At 45.5% G+C, this 20,135-nt stretch overlaps 4 protein-coding genes across 14 annotated transcripts in view; 2 read left to right on the top strand and 2 right to left on the bottom strand.

The window, feature by feature from the left end:
• LOC122617717 (supervillin) overlaps positions 1 to 20,135 on the bottom strand; it is a 104,798-nt gene that overhangs the window by 5,698 nt on the left and 78,965 nt on the right. For all 7 annotated transcript variants that reach the window (XM_043793674.1, XM_043793675.1, XM_043793678.1 and 4 more), the window contains 2 exons: positions 8,978 to 9,239; positions 8,620 to 8,775 (listed from right to left, as the gene is read on the bottom strand). In XM_043793674.1, coding sequence (XP_043649609.1) covers positions 8,620 to 8,775; positions 8,978 to 9,239 — 418 coding nt within the window. The remainder of the gene's footprint in view (positions 1 to 8,619; positions 8,776 to 8,977; positions 9,240 to 20,135) is intronic.
• LOC122617720 lies at positions 1,041 to 3,477 on the bottom strand. 5 transcript variants are annotated; one of them, XM_043793689.1, is made up of 3 exons: positions 3,193 to 3,477; positions 2,580 to 2,662; positions 1,041 to 2,516 (listed from the first exon to the last, which is right to left on the bottom strand). In XM_043793689.1, the coding sequence occupies exon 3, from the start codon at positions 2,509 to 2,511 to the stop codon at positions 1,564 to 1,566; it is 948 nt and encodes a 315-aa protein (XP_043649624.1). In that variant the 5' UTR covers positions 2,512 to 2,516; positions 2,580 to 2,662; positions 3,193 to 3,477; the 3' UTR covers positions 1,041 to 1,563. The 5 variants fall into 5 exon arrangements, with proteins under 5 accessions (XP_043649624.1, XP_043649625.1, XP_043649621.1 ...); XM_043793690.1 differs by lacking the exon at positions 3,193 to 3,477 and adding an exon at positions 2,806 to 3,133; XM_043793686.1 differs by having other exon boundaries at positions 1,041 to 2,662; positions 3,193 to 3,476.
• On the top strand, positions 15,319 to 17,808 carry LOC122617719 (probable cytochrome P450 4d20). The gene is made up of 5 exons (XM_043793685.1): positions 15,319 to 15,797; positions 15,859 to 16,245; positions 16,569 to 16,638; positions 16,715 to 16,911; positions 16,978 to 17,808. The coding sequence occupies exons 1-5, from the start codon at positions 15,635 to 15,637 to the stop codon at positions 17,685 to 17,687; spliced, it is 1,527 nt and encodes a 508-aa protein (XP_043649620.1). The 5' UTR covers positions 15,319 to 15,634; the 3' UTR covers positions 17,688 to 17,808.
• On the top strand, positions 18,421 to 19,474 carry LOC122617722. Its single transcript, XM_043793691.1, has 2 exons — positions 18,421 to 18,900; positions 18,965 to 19,474. The coding sequence occupies exons 1-2, from the start codon at positions 18,487 to 18,489 to the stop codon at positions 19,307 to 19,309; spliced, it is 759 nt and encodes a 252-aa protein (XP_043649626.1). The 5' UTR covers positions 18,421 to 18,486; the 3' UTR covers positions 19,310 to 19,474.

Raw genomic sequence — 20,135 nt, 5'->3', positions numbered from 1 at the left:
AACAAGGAAAACAAAGCGGGACCACAAACTGATTAACGAACGATGCGATTGAAACCGAAAGGTAGAATTCTTCCGCTAGAGGAGAGCCCCAAAAGTGATATATACACATCAACCGAAAGGTATGACGCCACAGCGTTTTAGCCAATAAAGACCAATTTACAATATTTTATTGGCCGTTGTGCTTATTTGCGTCGCTGTAGTGATGCTGTAGAGCAGAAGAGAAACATATTTGTTCACAACTACACTAAAATGTTAAAATTAGCATATAAACATATTCAGTTTTCTCTGTTTTTGGTGGATTTTGGCAACCGGTAAAACTAAACCGAGCCAAATCAAATCGAATCGAATCGGAGCCAATTAGGCCAAGTTGAGGTTGCCAATTGCTTTATGGTCAAGATCAAGTGCGTGGAGTGCGTGGGCATCTGGCTAATTTGGTGGCTCCACTGTGGAGAAATAAACTGGAAATTTTCCCCGGAACTCATGTATCTATCTGTGGAGCTGCTTAATCTATAGTTCCCTGGGTGCGGCCCATCAACTGGGGAGAAGCATAATGGCACTGATAAGGTCGCCAGCAGCGGATTCATTGTTCGTTCTTGATTTTATTGCACTGGCCACTTGTTGCACCATCCAAGGTTCATTGGATCCCACTTCCCCAGTGAGACCTTTCACCGTGGTGTATCTGGTATCTGGTGTATCTTTAGGCTCGTCGACATTATAAATCCGCTTCGGAGCCTTCGCTCCCCATCGAATCAATCAAAAGCCACAGCAACGAAATTACCTCACATCACAATCATTTTGCGGTGAATACTTTTCCCAATTTCCATCACCCATCACCCATCTCCCAATTTGTAATTAATGATCGCTCCAACGTTTTGATTTGCGTCAATTTATTTGACAAATTGTGTTTGGGGCCAAGACACGCTTGGATGGTTGGTTGGTCGGTTGGAAGACTTGCCAAACTGAAAAATAATAAATTAGCTGGCAGCTGCGGCGGACTGAAGGTGCAAGAAATACATAGAGAGTCCACATAGTCGAACATCTAACAGCTGTGCATACGAGAATATACAGTGTTTTCACTTTATTAAGAATATAATAAGACGTGTGTGTTGCATTTGATACAGTTCTCACTTCTAACATATAGTACATTATAGTAACATTTAACGATAAGTAATACTACCATACAAATTCATGTTTATTCATAAGTTAATACGTACAATCAGCATATTAGTTTAGCAGTACTGTTCTCTGTGTGTGAGATGCTTCGCAATGACAATTCGGGTTCTGGACATAACAAACGTTTATACAATTGATTGGGATTACTAAGTACAGGCGAATTCAACTGCCACTGCCAATTGCGATTTGAGTGGGAAATTCTTTACTTTGATTTGCTTAAGTTTCCAGCGATTAAACAAACAAAATGCAGGCGGTTTCCTGTGAACTTGGGACTTGGCAAGGTCTCCGGTGGCTTTGTTTCCTGGACAAATGCCTGGATGGGATGGCTGTTCACCTGGTGGTTCCATCTGACCCTGGGGGATGGCACTAAAAAACGAACCTATGTGCTTCTCATCTGGTTTCGTTGATGTACGTGGTCTCTTCGATGCAGGAGGCCTGCTCCTCGTTGAGGAGATCGGTGATGGAGTAGGCGGACAGGGGGCGGGAGAAGCGCCGCTCGGAGAGGATGTCATCGATACTGGTCACCGGCGAGAGGCACTGGCAATCCGGGCAGTCCTCCGGCTCCTCGGCACTCCGGGCGATCACCTGGAAGATGTCCTCCATGCTGGACTGCAGGCACAGCGAAGGCGGCTTCCTCAGGCGAACCGGGGAGCGGGAGTGCTCCTGCTCCGGGGAACTGGAGAGCGGGGAGGCCGTGGAGGGCGTGGCAGAGGTGCCACGGGTGCGTCTTGAAACCGGCACTGCCATGGGCTCCCAGTCGCTGTGGGCAGATGCCTTCTTGGCGGGCTCCTCGTCCAGTTCCTGCCACAGGTGCATCGTCTGCTCGATGTGCTGCAGCTGCGCCGAGAGCTGACTGGCGATGCTGGTTTTCCGCGAGGCGCAGGGCGTGGAGTCCCTGGACTCATCGCTCGCTCCGAACATCCTGATCTCGGGTAGCGTGATGGGTGCCACCCGGCTCACCTGGCGCGTGGTGCCCGTCTCAAACATCCTGGCTATCTTGGTCACATTGCTCCGCTTCACGGGCGCTGGACTTGGTGGTGGCAGCTCCGCTTTGGGCGCCACCTGCTGGCGCTTGGGATAGACGCGGGTCACGGGCTTCCTGGCCTTGGGTTTCACCTTGCCGGCGACCTGCTCCTGCGCCAGGACGTGGCAGCACAGCTCTGGGCCGTAGCAGCGGTGGAACCTGTTCCTGTTTGCCTCGTAGTCCGTGTCCGCGAAGCGTTTCATCCGGATGAGGGACTTGGGCAGCAGGGTGACCACCACGTAGGAGACGAGGAGGTAAGGTAGCCATTCCGCATACTGCCAGGCGGCTTCCACGTAGTCCGTGTAGTCCGTCATGCTCGCTGTGTTATCACAAATTGCACTTCGATTTGCTTGGCGGGTATTTAGTATTTATTAACTTTTACCTCGCTGTTCCGCTGATATCGTTTTTGCACTATTTTTTTATATTGTCGATAAGGGCAAAGTTTTATTATGACATCACATCACTCTGCAAGGGGATTGGTTAAATAATGGGATATTTTATTTATTTTCACTGTGGCATTCACTTGGCCGAGGAACGGAACACATTGCAAAATATTTACTTGGAGTTTTTATTTATTTAGCAATGTCTTCCGTGACTGGCTTATTTACTTAGTTCGCGTTTTTCTTTTTGTGTCCACAACAATATATTTATGTATGTATGTATGTTCTTTTTATATGTGAAAGAGTACTGGAATTTATCCAGATTTTGTTGAACTTTTAGTTTTTGACGTGTTTTCAAGAGCTGGTCATTACATTTCACAGATTTCGTTTGTTTTTTAGTTTCTTTGAAAGTTGTTCTATCTTGTTTAAATGTTTTTTAAGCTCTGTTTTGAGTTTTGCAGTGTTTTGTTGCACTTCAATTCTGTGCACTTCAAATAAAAAGAACTTTGAAAGGCATTTAAGAAATTTATGAGTGACACTCAAAACATTGCAAGCTCGTATCCAAAGTTTCGTAGTTTTAAGGATTTGGTCCCCACACACCCACACATCACACACCTTTCTTCAAGTGGTGTCCACTGCGTTTTGCACCTTGCGACTGCAGTTTGCATTAATATTTATATTTATATTTTTAAATATATATTTTCATTAGTGCGTATTTTTATCTTGGCCCGACATCTGATATGCCGAGCTTAATATATATTTATTTATTTAGTTGCAGTTTGGTTTTTGCGAGCTGTTTCGGATCGGATTCTTTTGTTTCTTCAGGCGCCTTTTGTATTCCGTTGCGCCTCGCGGTCGTTCTCCTCTCTTCGGCTCCTCTTTTCGAACTCAGACGTGAACGCGACTGCCGCTGCGAAATTCAGCGCTGCGATACGAAACTGCTCCCCAAGCGGAGAGCTTTTGCTCTCTCCCACTCTCTCTCTCTCTCTCTCGTTCGGTTGCGCTCTTTGGGCAGCGCAGCAGCCTATTGTGCGCTCTTCGAGAGAGCAAACCTGCTGCACTTGCGCAGAATTCTTCTTCGCAATCTGATGATGCTGTTGTGCTATTGTTGTTGTTGTGTTTCTTGGGGCTGCCATTGTTGTAGTTGTAGTTGTTGTTGGTCTGCTTGGGTCTCCTTGGGTCAAGTAGTTGGTTATGTCTGATAAGAGCGTGCGGGTGCGAGGGAGCCAGCGAATGGGCAACTTTCATTTCAAAGAAGTTCTTTCAGCAGACCTTAACCCTTTGGGAAGTTTGTACTGAATGTATAACACAGTCATAAAATGTGCAATTTTTGAGCTTTAAGTCAATTTGTTTAATGTTCATTTTGTATTTTTCATATACTTTAATATGATGAAAGTGCATTGTTCTACGTACACCATTTTATGGTAGTATTAATATAAATATTATAAATATTTTGTTTTAGGCAGAGGCTCTTTGTAGGAATGTAATATTTATCTCTTGCAAAAGTAGTGTCAATATTTGCAGGGGTTTCCACATTTCCACATCTTGGGTGCTATTTGCCTGGTTTATCAGAGACGTGACATATGCAAACAGCTCACGTAGGGAAATAAACCAAATATAGAGCAGCACGATCAGCAACAACAAACTGTGGTGCCTCTTTGTGATTTATGGGAATTAATTGTTAATGGCTAATTGTTGATTTTGCGCCCCTTAGAAACTTGTGTCATCTTTCTGTGAAATCTTCCCATCTAATATAGACATTTGCATCGCAACTAGATGTGGAAACAGATGCGCCTTTTCGATGTCAGAACACACATTTTGATTTGTGTCGACCAAAGTGTAATACTTATACTCGTATGTATCTGAATCATTTGCGTGGGCTCTGGTTCTGTTTCCGAATCTTTTCAACGCGATTTGTAATGGCCAACGAGATTGCGGTCACTTCGGAGATTTCATGTCAAAGATTTTATTTTGACAGTCGCACTTTGAGAAAGTTTTCTATTTGTTGTATTTGCAGGTGGGTGTGGGTAGTCACGTATGTGTTTTTCATTTTATTTGTGCGCACAAGTGGAATAGCCAGCCTTGAAACACTTTGGTATTTGTATATCACTTTTCATAATTTCATATTTCACTTTTTCTTTTCAGCCAGCCAAGCGAATGCGAACCAAAAAATAAATAAATAAAAACAGTGCCATTCGCTTCCTGCTGCATTCGACAGTTTATGCAACTCAGGAAACCACTGCGCATTACTTTTTATGCAACTCGCAACGGGCCTGCAGTTGTATTTTTGTTTTTATTTTTAGTTTGCCGCTTATCAATTTTAATGTCAATTGAAACCGGCAGCGGGTAATAATGCATACTAATAACAATAGCAACAAAGTCAGGCGAATCGAGAGCTCAAATCAAAGTCGAATTGCCGCTGCCAAGTGCGAACCACTCGCCTCCAAGTCGCGATTCAAACTGCCTCGTAAATTCACAGACCGCCGAACTCGTCGGGAACTCGGGATTGTATCTCATCGCATCGCATCGCATGGGATCGGATTCCTCCAAAAGCCGGGTCTTCGAGGAAAACGAAGCTCGGAGTCTCCGATGCGAAGACGTCAGCTTAGGAGGCTTTTTAAATTAAACTAAGCGTAATAAACAAGATCATTGTGGGCAAGCCGTGAAGAAGGGTAAACTGTAATGGGGGGAATTTGCAAACATAAACATCAGCTTTGAAACTGACCATTATTATTTCTCAAAATATTTTTAGAAGCTGTTTCCAAGTCTTATATTTTATTCTACCAAAACTGAAAGCAATCATCAACGTACACAGATATTTTCTGTACACTTCGCGACTGGAATGTGACCACATAAAAAGGGACAGCGAAATTTTTGGGCTGGGCCCACATCTGCCCAAGCTGATGAGATGAATCACCAGAGAAGAAGGCAGCCAAGGAGGCCTAACGCGAAATTCATTTGGTCGCACTAAAAATAAACCAATGCAAGTTCAGCAATACAAGTACTACATGAGGCACAATGATGTAATTGTCTAAAAATTCAATAGCTACCGAGAAACTAAGAAAACAAAGGTACCAGTGGAGGATCGAGAGCAACAAGCCACCTTATCTCGAGAAGTAATGAATCACACACAGAAGCAATAAAAGTAATCAGCAATAAGCAGGCATTCTTGCAGCTTGTAGATACATCGGCCAGATACAGATACAGATACAGCCGCAGATATATATATACAGATACAGATACAGATACGGATACCGATACAAACGGAGAAAACAGAGGGCCGCAGTTGATTTTAGAAGTTTATGAACAGCTTGGGCTACTGCTGTTTTTTCTGTTGTCGCTGCTGCGAGGGCATGGACTAATGAACAAGTACAGCAGCAACATCGCAACAGCAACAGCAACATTGCAGCAGCAATGGCAACAATGATAATGAAGTAGACTGCGGCGAGCTGCAGCACAAAACTGCAAGTATATCAAATTTACAAAACAATTTACAACAGCATGAGGCGAGGCCTGCAGCTGGAAGATGAGCACGTTCAAGATCTCCAGGCAGAGATCAAATGCTGCGGACCCTGCGAAGCCCCTAAAACCTAAGACAACCACTTCAGCCAGTTAGAAGCGGTCCAAAAGCAACCTTCGTTCGCCTCCTTTTCCATCTTTATTTCTTTACTTTGTAATTGTTGCTACCTTCAGGGAAAAAACGTAAACTGGCTTCTCAAAAACATATACTATTTGCAGAAGCGAAGTGTGTGATTTGAACAAGAACTTAAAGATCATACAAATATTTTTGGAAACATATTTTAAAGTTCGCCAGTTGTTCTGTTAAGTTATTAATTGTTAAGTTGATATATTTTTTCTGAGTGTGTGTTCTAGCTGCTGCAGTTGCTGCTCTTGCCACAGCCCACAAGGCAAGTTTGGAAAATTATGGCGAAATGTAAGTTGGCAGTTGCCTCCAAATTGTGAAGGCAGGAGCAGAGAACTAGACACTGTCTATATATTTTTAGCTGCCCTGTTGGAACCGAAACTCCTGGATGCTGCAGCTACATGCTGGATGCTAGATGTTGGATGCTGGATGTTGGATGCTGTATTCTGGATGCTGCACTACGGCGAGCCCTTCATTATTATGCGCATTTTCATTTGCTGCGCTCGTTGGCTCGCTGGCTTTCTGCGATCGTGGCCTGATAAATTGTGCTAAATTACAAAGATTTCTTCTGCCTTGACACGCGCTTGGGGACTGCGTCAAAGAGTTGGCAGACTAATTGCGCATACGCCACCTGGGACGTCTGCCAAACAGCGCATGAATTCGAGTGTCTCGCGCCCATCAGAGCAGAGAAAACAGAAATTCATCTTAATTATTAATAAATTGTACTATAATGGGCGCCAAGTGTCGTGGGGCGGAAAATGAGGGTAGAACTTTGGGTGGAGAATAGGCCAAACGGGCACTCCCTTTCAGATGATGTATCGCTTCTAAATATATTTAGTATGCTCTGCACATTGACCTTGTCCCACTGTGTTGTCTTCGAGCACACAGAAAATAATATTTTGTAATATTCGTAAGACAATGTAACGTCTCGCAGGAGGAAGACACAGTTCTTTCTCTCAGTGCACTGGGCCGCCATGAAAATAGGGAACCCAAAACAGTAACAGCTGTAGCAACCACAACAATAACAGAAGCGACAGCACTTGAAAACTCATTTGGCTCGAGAGTGGGGAATATAATATGCATTTTGTTTGGTGTGTGGGTCAGAAGATCGCTCTGACACGATTTCCTCACAATTTCTCTCTCCCAACAGACGATGCGATGGTGGGCACCATATATACATATATTCGTATAAGGAGGCGGAGTCCCAGTAATTAAGTGTGATTACTTCGGGGACTACTTTGGGGAGAGGCGCGAAAAGGGCGGGCGAAGAGTGCCCGCATAATTATGAACCAGAAGTAACCGTTTACTAGAGAGAGTTCAGTAAACTTCATGTCTCGCCAAAAGCCAGCGGCAATTTTTCAATGGATCGGCTAATTGACAGTCCAAACGGAATCGGATTTTAAACCAGGCCTGATAGCAGCCGCAAAGTGCTCATGCCCATAAATAATAAGGCAAAAGCGGGCGAAGCTCTTGGCTTGGCTAGTGAAAACCACAAACTTGCCAAACTTGCACTTCCCCCAAAAAAAGGTGCACAAGTTCGTTTTCATTTGAAAATCAATGCAAAGTTGGGCTGTGCTACCCGTAAAAGTATGCAATACTTTTTGCAAAAGTCACACACGCCGTTTTGCGCGTGTGGTGGCGCTATGCCTGAATGTATGCAACGTTTTTGTGTAGACGACATGTAGAATACAGGACGTATACGTAATGTAAAATTATTGAGTGAGACGGGAAACTGTATTGTAAAACTAAGAATTAAATTTAGAACAAGCTTAAACAGATAAACAGATACATTTCTTAGCAATAAATTATAACGAATTGAGATGTTATTGTTTAAGTTTCTTATCGAATATTGCCTTTTAGCATCGGTGAGTCAGTTTACAGGTATTTAGGCTTGGTGAGTGTAGAACGGCCTTCTCTTGGCTTTATTATCCATTCTGATTATTCATTATAATAACATACACAGCTCTCAGCAAGACACCTTATCGCGGAACACACTCCAATTACGTCACTCCCTCATCCCCCGCGGATGTAAGTCACACACGTCAACCAGATAACACCACCATCCACATCCTCAACCCTCCGCGATCGGTATCACTTGCACTTTTCGCATTATTATGTCATTGCCGTCAGGTTTAACGCTCAGTTGGCATTGCACGAACAACGGGCACATTGCAGAAATTGCAGAGAAAAGTGCAGCAACGTTAATAAACAAAACGATTAGCAATAAGGAAACCATTTTCACGCAATTGCGATCGAGATCGAGATCGGATTCGTTGCGGTCCACAGCAGACCACCGCATGCATTGCAGCTTAACCTATCTTCCAGATACCAGATACCATATACACTACATACTCCATATTCAAGATTGCAGATACAAGATATAAGTGGTGGGTACTCACGTTTACGAAGTTTTCACGGTGCACATCGTCGACTTCGTCGCGCTTCGAGATGCGCTTCTTCCAGTCGTCCTCGCCACTTTTGTGGAGTGCCGCCAAACGCTCCGCAATGGAGCCGGTCTTCGAAATCACCAAAGACCGCTGATCGGGGCCCATGACCTGGATAAATGGATAATGGATAATGGATGGTTGGCATCAGCTCACACGTGAATCGGTTTAATTGACACTGGGTCAGATACAATTAGTGGGGTTCTGTATTGAAATTATCCAAGGGAAACTGATTCTTGACTCTGACTGAGCAATGCTTATCAAATATAGATAGCTACAATAGAAGGGATATGATGATGAATACCACACTCACCTCTGTTGCTGATCGTTGGACGCCTTGAAGAAACTGTGGCTGCGCTGAGTCTCCCGAAGCTTCTGCCTGCTCCTGGCTGAGATCCTTCTTATCCGGCGATTCCTTGGCGGAGGATGTGGTGCTGCTGCTACTGGTATCCTCCTCCTTGGCTACATGACGCAACTTAACGAAGCCGCCGCCGAGGGGAAGTGGTGGTAGCTGGGGGCCAAGGCCGATGGGTGCTGCTATGCCCGAGTGACTTTTGCTTTTCGCAACGAGATTGCTGCAACAGAAACATACAGACGATAGACCGTTAAAAGTGTGCATAAAGTGTGGCAATTAAGGTGCGAATCCATGAGATACGAGAGATAAGGAGCTTCGAGTGCAGTTGCGAATGCATGCAGGAATTACTGAAAACGTGCGTTTTCCTTAATGGACTCCACAATCCGTTCCCATTTTCCCCCATCTTAATAGGAAACTCGTGACATGGCATTTTCCCGGCCACTAATGAACGAGGTAAGCCGCCTTATTCGAACGTCCCCCTTCGAATAGAATGCCCAGGAAGCGATCGACAGTCAGGCGGCCTTTTATTTCTGCTGAGATTTTTTGCCCTCCTCTGCGGCCGAAGCAAACCAACTTTCTCCTTTAATAGGGGACCATCCATGGACCATGGATTTTGTTAGGCGCTGGGCAGCGATTTTCCTCACAAATGGCAATGGCAATGGCATTTTCATCTTCTGCAAATGGTCGTCGGATCGGTTATTGTTATGGCTGGATCTCATTTTTATTGGCGTCAGACATTGACGTTAAAAAACCGCGGGCGGCTAATGAGACAAGTTGATTGCTTGGCTCTTGGGATTATCCTCTAAGTCTTTGAGTTTTTTTCTTGTACCAACTGTCATTTTAAAGCATGTACGACGTTGGAAGTTGTTGGAAAATATGGCTGCATTATTCATGAGTTTCCATTCTTATGCCAGTCTATAATTTGATTGGAATTATGTTTTGTTAATAAAATAAATTGCGAATACTCGTAGAGGCACAACACATTTCATTGTCATGTTCGATTGAATTGGCATAGAATTTCACTGGAATCGTTATTATTTCCCCGCAGATTTTATTCAGCACTTCCATTGATCAAAAGCTGGGCTTTGTCTCAGCAAAACAAGATTGTATCTGTATCAAATGGAAACCGCCTCGTATACCGTTAAGAACGACTCGGAGATTTTTCATAATCTTCCGACCAGACACTTATTAGTCACCGGACACGATTCGGTACATTTTGATTGCTGGACTCTGACCGCCTTAAGAAATATCTCGCAGCGTGAGTCAAAGTCGGCCGGAATCCAAAACCCCAACGAAATGGGCCCGGCATTTATATATGTCACGGGTTATTCGGCACGACAGGCGGCATTCAGAAACCGCTAAGAACTTGTTTGGATTTCGATTTGGCAATGGCAGTGCAAATGGAAACAAACGAAGCGCACTCACATTTGGGAAAACTCTGCACGTGTTTACTTCACTCCGAGGAGCACTGGAAAAGCGATTGAAAAGCGAACTGCACGCGACGAGCGAACAAAGACGAATGAGCAGGCCACATAGACTGGGCCCCAGGTCTACACTTAGGCATACCGTGCACCCAGTACCTATCTGAGTCCCAATCCCGTCGAGGCTCGGCACCTGCGAACCTGCGGCAGGTAAACAAACAGCCAAACTGTTGACAGCTAAATTGCATATTGATTTGGAACAATTTTGACAGACCCGCGACAGGCAAACGCTGACCAGGTGCTGGGTTTTCGGACCTCATCTACCTAAAAGGTCGGACAAAGTGTCCTCTGTTTGCTGATCGTGTTAAGCTGTGCAGGAGATAGTATCACACTATATGTTACTTCACAAAACCAAAGAATATTTGGAAGTATTTTCTAATCACTCAGAAGGAATTATGGAATATAAACCATGTCTGAGGACTCTTAAAATTGGTTATATGGAAACTGTATTAATGAGCATCCTTTCAATTAAAATGAAAATTTTCGCTCTACGCATACATCTCTAAACAAAAATCTCCAATTGAAACTCAAATCAAACTCGATTTCAATTACCATGCATAACCGCACGGAAAATGGCATTGGTAAAGTTCAAAGTTTAGCCACAACTGCTGAGACGTGAAATCAAAGTAAAAGCCTGGCTAATGGAATAATGGCTGAAATTGCAGACGCGATGATAGTGGAGTGGGATTGGGATTGGGGAGTATCTCTGGCCAGGAGCCATAGGTCAGAGGGCAGACACGCGAGAGTCTTCTGTTTCCACAGTCGATAGCTATAGTTTTTAGTGCAGTAATTGCCCTTTGGAAAGCGTTTAGCAAGCAATTAGTTTGAGTGCCAAACTCCTGGGTGCGGTGAATGGACAAGCTGGGGCACACCCAGAAGATACATATAGGAAAAGCCAGGCGATACCACTTCCACCTCCATTCCACACGACTGACAGCTGGGAGCTCAGTTTCCACGGAATTAAGACGCTTCTGCATATAATTAGAAGCCATTCCAGGGATCGTTGATCAGCAGTCCACTTGCTAAGCTCACTTGCGTTTTGTAATTGAATTACCTACCCGGTGCGGTAATTAAAATTGAAATTTCTTTGGCCAAAAGTGAATGTGAACCGAGACTGAGACAGAGACTGAGAGTGATCACGCGATCAGTTTGGCAATGCGGCAGCGCTTTATGGTTTATGGGGACTTAATGATATAACAAAATGAATTGTTTTATAAACTATTTGGCGCAGCATAAGAAATGGCACGCCACCAAGCCTCGGCTTTATGAGGCCCTCACACGGAATGATCTCTAATGGAGTTGTAAACCCACAGATTCACTCAAGGTGTTGAAAATGTATGCAAAAATACCTCACATAAATTATACGAAGAGTGCCTGCTGCACTCCCGATGGCGATCAATGCAAACTAGAGGGTCTCTGTCATTGTCTCTGTGTCAAGTACCCGGTTCGAGATAAACGATTTAAAGGCAACAATAAATCAACGGCCCTGGCAACTGTTTGAGTTTGAGCGGTTTTCAGCAAGGTTACAGCCGCACTTAAGGCTGGCTGAATAAGTAAAAATAATAATAACTCGCAGCTAATAATACTAAAATATGATATATTCCCCACAGAAGCATCTGACTTGATGGCAAACCGCAAAATGATATCAGCCAGGCCATCGAGCTGGATCGTGTGGCAGCACTCAGAAAAATCTACAATTATAATTCAAATTGTCTTAAACTTATTTTAAGATAATTAAGACAAGTATTTGTTCCATACATATGACCTTATGACTATTTGCTATGAATTTTGCTTTAATATGATCTCAAGTTATCTTTAGCCACTTGTTTTTGCCAGTGCCGCCATATGAAACTCAGGTGAATTGCCGGTAATGTATCGCGTCATATAAATCACCAGGTAAGCAGAAATTGACTTATGCAATGATTTATGGCTGAAAGCGATTCGGACTCGCAAAAGTCCCAAGAGCAGCGATTTTGGCAGCCGAAAGAGTGACAATTACCCACGAAGGCGCCAAGCCGAGTTGCTGAGAGCAATGAAAGGTATTGAAGATCCGGACAATGAGCGGAGATCGCAGAGATCCGAGACGCGAGATCCAAGATCGGAGATCCCAGATCCCATAGTTGGCCAGATTCAAGATCGCGTCGGGTTGACTTTCCCACGCCGCAGTTTGCCCGCTTTTCAAGTCGGCGGAGGAGAGCAGTTGAAGGCGGTGGTAATGATGCAAAATTACGACGTCAACATGGGCTTACAGCTTTTTCGCCTTTCCGCTTTTTTATTTTTTAGCTGGCTGCTTGGCTCTTTTGTCTGGCCATTCGACATTTCATTAGGCCGACCCAGTGGAAGGTTTAAAAATAGTTACCAACTCTGGGGCCTTTTGTTCAGCAGTTTTGCTTACTCGCCCGCTGAAAATCTTGCTTAATTGTTACTCTGAGCCAAAAGCTACAATTTCACCTCAAGTTCAAGGTGTCGCGACTTTTAGCTTGCTTTGTGAAATCGAAATTTGGCAATGGTTTGCACTGCATCTCAGCAAAAAGATGTTTAGCTAATATTTCACACTTTGCAGATTCTTCCACAAAAGATACAGATTAAAGATTTCATAAGATAGATTTGTAGTGTTTAGGTCTTCAACCTTTCTGGGGTTAACACTTGGCAACATTTGCCTTCGCAACTTTGTTGAGGAACTCCTGCAATCAGCTGCTCTTGTTTTTCCACGAGCAGGCGCAGTATCCCAGACACGTGCTGTCGGCAGAAGCAACCCTCCAGTGAGCAGCCCCTCTCCACCACCCACCGCCCCCCATTCACCGCCCACCATCCACCGCCCAGAACCCCACCCACTGGGGGATCCCCAGACGTGTTATTCTTTTGGTTCCTCGGTTTGCCGGTTGCCGGGGCAACGCCGAAAATGCGTCAAAACAAAACTCAGCCCGGCTCTTTGTTCGCTGTCAATGGCCATAGATGGGGGTGTTGAATCCTTGGGAGATTGGGTGGTTTTTTGGGAGTTCGGGGCCATGGGTAAATGGCAGTTGAGTGACTCCGTGTTTTGACTGCAGCGGAAGCAGGAAACATGCGTTTTTTGGGCTGGCCAGACAAAGGACTTTCCTCGCATCCCACTTACAGCTGGTTAAGATCTGGGATGCAGCTCTAAATGAATCCCATTGGGGGCGGGGAAATCCATTTTTCATTGGGGTTGTCGGCACTACGTGCCTGTCACGGCTTTTTCCCGGTCTTGCAGATGGGCGTGCACTTATTGATTGAGTTTTCCTATATTTTCCCCAACTCTGGGACCCGCATAATTACCTCTATTACTCCACCATGAAATTCTTACGCTCTCCGCTTCAATTTCCCTGGGAATAACGTGAGTCGACGTTTTTCAGTTGGTCTACAATTTGGCCGACTGTTTGCTTTTCTTGCTGCTTATATCTGGTATCTTCTGTAGAACAGATACACATATATATATATAGATATATATATATAGATTGATGTGACGCTCCCATTTACCGTTCGGCTGGCGTCAGAGGAACAGCGTCATCGTCGCGGAAAAAGGTAAACTTCTTTCGGGCTTTTCGACGTTTTGATAACTTGTTTTGTTTTCTGGCCAGGCCCACGACCATGTCGGCGGAACATGTGCGGATGTCATCCGAGTGCCTTAATTGACCGCCAAGTGAATGTACTTGCTACGACTGTCTCCGGTGCCGGGTTCCGTCGACTTGCCTCGCCCATATCTCAATGCTTCCGAGCCCATGCCCTCATCCCGGTTGCCTTCTACTCTTCTACTTCGACTCCAATGAACTCTGCCGCCAAGTTCAACGAGTTAACCGGGAACAACGGCAACCAGAACTACGCGCAGCAATCGCAGTCCATTCAACTGGAGACCTCTTACACTCGGAGAAAACTACTTTTGGTAATGGTAATCAAAAATAATCCTTATTACCATTTTGTTTTCATACTTTAGGAAATAAGACATGGATCATTGTATTGCGGACACATACTGATACTGATTCGCAGACCCTATAAGATATTTTTCTATCAAATAAAAGATAACTCTCCTCTTAATGCGCTTTGTTATTATTACTGCCCGTTTTCGCCAGTGTAGTCTTGAGGTCTGGTCTCGTGTCTTGTCGCCTCGCTCCGATTGTCACAGCTGTTTTTGCTGGCGGGAAAGGTGAGGTGAGATGGACTGAGGAACTGAGGAGCGGAGGAACTGGAGGGCTTGGACTGGTGGCTTGTCAAGTGTCTTGTTCTGCTCATCGGAAGATGCTACCGTTTCCTGGGTGCCCTGCATGTCGCCAAGTCGCCAAGTCGCGAATTTGCTATTTTCGAGGGGTTTGTCTGGTGCATAAATTTACCTTTAATTACTCGACAGAATTGAGGTGTGAGCCTTTTACTCGATCGGCAACTTCACACACTGCGGCGCAATGGTGTTCTCAATTCAAAAGTGTTTTGCTTGGGGTTATAAAAGCTCAGTAATTTGGTTTGGATTACGAGGCAAATTAGAAAACGAGCTGCATTTTTAGTAGGCACTAACGTACTGTACAATGAACAGGTACAATAATCTAACGAAAAAGTAGACTACTTTTTGCAATGGCTTTATAAATAATTGAGATTACTTTTGTAACTACCTAGCCAAACTGGATTTTTAGCACACATTTAAACTTATACTGATACATCGGGTCACTAATTATATTTCACTGCATCGACAGCTCACTGTATGTACACTTTACACTTTCAATATCAGCACTTGCTCAGTCGACATGGTCACTTTGACTATCTGTCAGAACAAAAAGGCCGCTTCGAATGCGAATCGCATACCGAGACTTGCAACACTCGGACTCATAATCTAAACACGACTCATATGTTTCAACCAAAACCAGTTCCCCGGAGAGGAACGTGCTGAGAGCCAGAGAATCCGATAGTACAGAGAATATATATATAGTTTTAAAAACTGAACTGAAATTGCGCTTGGCTGGTCAAGCGGCCGGTTATCATCGCTCGGCCCAAACAGTTGATCTACAAAAGCAGCGGCATCAACAACGCAAAAAGTGAAACCGAATCACAGCACAGCCAACTCTGAACCGATTCGGGGCTACTTCGCGGACTTAATCACCCCCAAAAGGTCATCACGACAGTAGCAAACATGTGGTTGACCTTGATCACGGCAGCTCTGATCTTGCTCCTCACCTGGGACTTTGGACGCAAGCGCCAACGAGTCCTCGCCTTCGAAAAGTCTGGTATCCCAGGACCCCTTTCGGTGCCGATCCTGGGCTGTGGATTGCAGGCTCTGCACTTGGGAGCGGAGAGTGAGTTCCATAGACTGAGATAGTAATATTGTTTAAACACTAACACTATGAACCCTTTCAGACATTATCGCATGGGTGGGCGAACAGTTCGACCAGTATGGCAAGACCTTCCGTTTTTGGATCCTGGGGGAGTCCCTGGTCTACACGAAGGACCTCAAGTATTTTGAGACCATCCTGAGCAGCACCACACTCCTGGCCAAGGGTCAACTCTACGAATATCTACGCCCATTCCTGAACGATGGACTGCTTGTTAGCACGGGTCGAAAATGGCATGCCCGAAGGAAGATTTTCACCCACGCATTCCACTTCAAGGTCCTCGAACACTACGTGGAGATTATGGATCGAAATAGCGGGGTTATGGTGGATAATCTGAGGAAGGTGGCCGATGGTAAGACAACGGTGGACATGCTCAAGTACGTGTCACTGGCAGCTCTTGACGTGATAACAGGTGAGTCGAGAAGAGATTAGGATATTTTACAACTTCATTTAAAATACATTAGACTTTACTTTTGAATAAATCACGGGAGGAATTCTGAGAATTGGTTCTGTTTACTGCAAAAGTTTTATTTTTATATTTATTCATTTGTTTTTGATTAATAAAAACAATTATCGTTACTCTCTTGAAAGCTTTGGACCGACGTAGAAAGGTCTATACTATATTGTGCTTGAAGGAAAACCAATAATTGTCATTTATATCTGCGGTTCGAGTTCCATTTATTATGCTACACTACATGCTTATATTCAGTATTGATTTATTCCACCTTTTTGCAGAGGCTGCCATGGGAGTCCAGGTGAATGCCCAGAACGACCCCGATTTTCCCTACATCAAGGCGCTGAAGAGGTGGGCATTACAACAGCATTAAACATATAATAAACTGAAATTCTGCTAACACTTTCCCCACGTCCACTCCCTCCAGCGTGGTCTATATCCAACCGGATCGCATGTTCAGGTTCTCGTGGCGCTACAACTGGCTGTTCCCGCTGGCGGCACCTTTGCTGCACCGCCAACTGCTGAGCGATATCCGCGTCATGCACGACTTCACCGACAAGGTCATCCGCGAGCGGCGAGAGACCGTGCGGCGGGCTAAGGCCGACGGCACCTACCGACCGCTGAGTGGGTGCACTGACTCACCAGGGGGAAGTCATATGTCATCACTGACTTTTGCCTAATCTCTTGCAGGTCTGGGCGATGCCGAGATCGGCAGCAAGTCGCAGATGGCTCTGCTGGACATCCTGCTGCAGTCGAGCATCGACAATCAACCCCTGTCCGATGCGGATATACGCGAGGAGGTCGACACCTTCATGTTCGAGGGCGATGACACCACCAGCAGTGGTGTGTCCCACGCCCTCTACGCCATCGCCAGGCATCCCGCGGCTCAGCAGCGCATCTACGAGGAGTTGCAGCGCGTCCTGGGCCCCGATCCCTCTGCTCCAGTGACCCAAGCCCAGCTGCAGGACCTCAAGTACCTGGAATGCGTGATCAAAGAGACCATGCGACTGTATCCGCCAGTTCCGGCTGTTGGCAGGCACACGCAGAAGGAGCTGAAGATCGGAAACAAGACCATTGCCGCCGACACAAGCATCTACCTGGTTCTGTACTACGCCCATCGGGATCCGGACTACTTCCCAGATCCACTCAGCTTCAAGCCCGAACGTTTCATGGACGGTGAAGAGCAGGGCCACGACACCTTTGCCTATGTGCCCTTCAGTGCGGGACCCAAGAACTGCATTGGCCAGAAGTTTGCCGTTCTGGAAATGAAGGCCCTGATCAGCAAGGTCCTCAGGTTCTATGAACTGCTGCCCCTTGGAGAGGAGCTCAAGCCCATGCTGAACTTCATCCTGCGCTCATCCTCCGGCATAAATGTGGGTCTCAGGCCCAGAAAGTCGTAGGGCCATTCAAGTTTCCAATTGCATTGGGGTTTCGGTTAGAGGTAACTGGGATGTTCGTGATACATAGTATGTAAGCATAATTATCTAATCATTAAATACTTAAAACGCTGTTGATTATTAAATACTCATAAAGAATAATTATGAATGGAACCGTATTTTATTGGGGAACCATGAATATAAATCTGCTAATAGTTTATAAATAAGTCACTTACTCATCCACCTTCCATTACAACCAATTAATCGCAATGCGACTCTCCGAGCTTAGCCACGAACATTGTTCCAATATTTGCGGAGATTATAAAATTAGGCCCCCAAACAAAGGGTATTTGCACAGCGGATGAGCGTGGCGCGCCATAAAGAATCCCGAGTTTATCAACGTAAAATACTGTATTTACCCACGGCCAATATTAACCAGCTACTTAGAAAGCGTTCACACCGTGGTAAGTTATTCATGCTCTCCAGCGTCATATAAAAGTTGATTCGAGGCTGTAAATGGAAAAAGAGATGCACTTCACGGAAGCCGTAAATTCGAGCAGAGATCCCAATTCAAGCAATACAGCAGCCTGGTGTTTATCTATGGTTTATCATTGGCCAGAAGATAATGCGCCAAGGCAATAGAAAAGTTTTGCAAAACAGATAAGAGCATCGCGAAAGGAAATCACATAACATTCTTATCACCGCGCCTGTCAGCAGCATCGGGTGTGCATATAAAAGAGGTCTCCGTCGGAGGCAGTGCGTCAAAAGAGCTTCTGTCTCCGGTGAATGGTGAATGGTGAATGGTGAATAGTGAATATCTGCAATGTGCCCCGAGATGTCGTCCGTGCAAGTGCTGGCCTCGCTGGCCGTGATCGGTTTATTGGTTGTGTCTCCTGCGGAGGCAATCAGCAGACCATTGCCCCCCTACGTGGGTCTGCCCACCCAGGATGGCCTCACGCGTCTGTTCCTCAGTTCGCGAGTGACGCAGAGAGATCCCTTCGCCTCGGTGGCATGTTTCGGTGGCTACATCGGTGAATCGAACCTGATCGCGGAGCTGTACAGTGCCAACTACACCAGCTGCTACAATGCGGCAGCGAACTCCAGGAGGGGCATCGATTCCGACTTCCTGGCCACGCGCAGGACCATCCGACTTTCATCCGACAGGGTTTGCGGTGAGCTCAGGGCTTGCAACCAGATCAACGGAACCCTCGAGTCCTTCAAGTGCCACGCCAATGTGGTGAGTGAAAACTATCGAACTATGAAAGAAACTTTCTTCTACTAACCAATTCTAATCATTTCAGGGCTCCAACAACACGGTGTCCACCTACAGCATCTCGGGAAACGCCTCCGAGTCGGCCAGCGTGCTGGAGGAGCGCTACCGCGTGGTGGAGCTGCGCCATGGGCAGTGCTGCCAGCGGGCGGAGCGCAACTACGTGGAGTCCACCGCCAAGAACTACAACTACCTGCAGGCCTGTCTGGATGGCCGCGCTAAGCCGAAGCCCATGCCCACATCCACGACCTCCACAACGACGACCAGCACCACCACAACCACGACCACCGAGGCACCCACCGAACCACCAACCACCACCGAGACCCCTTTAAACGTCGAGGATCAGTTCAAGCAGCTATTGAATTTGTTAAACTAATGCCCGCTAAAGTGTACAACTTTTTCAAGCAGGGACTTCGCAATTAAAGACAGGGCCGTCCCTAAGCAAAAAATCCTTGGGCAAACATTTGCCCAACTCGAAATTCAACCCTCTGGCAAATAAATTAACCCTGCACAAAGGGGTTGAAGGATTGAGTTTCGCACATGTCAACGAAGAAGGAATTAGCAAAATATTTAGACAAGGAACAGGAACATCCTGGCAATTTACTTGTGCCAGTGGAAGGGTTTTTAAAATTGCTGACCTTTAACTATTTTTTGAATGTAAGATATTGCTCTGCAGTTCTTTAGAAACTGCTGAAACACACCTCGCTCGCCTGTAAATTACCATATGTTTAGAGCATGATTAATGAGATCCGAAAGAAAGATTTTCAAGCAGCCAGAGGCTCTTCCGATTTCGACACCTCGAGACGGAAACGCTGTGATTAATGAACCCGTATAAAGAAATTATTTGAGCCAATAATGAGCCAAATGCGAAATAATTCAACGAGATCTTGAGATCGAAGAGATAGACAAAGGCAAAATTATTATGCCATTTATGGCAATGAAAATCAAAGTGGAGGAGCACAGAGCTGGCCAAACTGCGGAATGGCCATAAGCCATTGAAGCTGGCCGCTCGTTGGTGCCAATACCCAATCCCCCATCTCCCTTCCCCCATTCCCGACCCCCTGCCCCTTTGTACCAATCAAAAGAACACGTTTGGCTTTTATGGCCTTTATGGCTTTCGGGTTTTTGTTGTTTTATGCTTCTTTCCCTTTTAAGTCGATGGCCAAGTCGGCTTTTCTCTGTGAATGCCTCCGCCTTCTAGG

This window comes from Drosophila teissieri, chromosome 3L (assembly GCF_016746235.2).
Source record: "Drosophila teissieri strain GT53w chromosome 3L, Prin_Dtei_1.1, whole genome shotgun sequence".
Lineage (NCBI taxonomy): Eukaryota > Metazoa > Arthropoda > Insecta > Diptera > Drosophilidae > Drosophila > Drosophila teissieri.
Note: the sequence above shows the minus strand (reverse complement) of the source record. Positions and strands in the feature narration are given on the sequence as shown.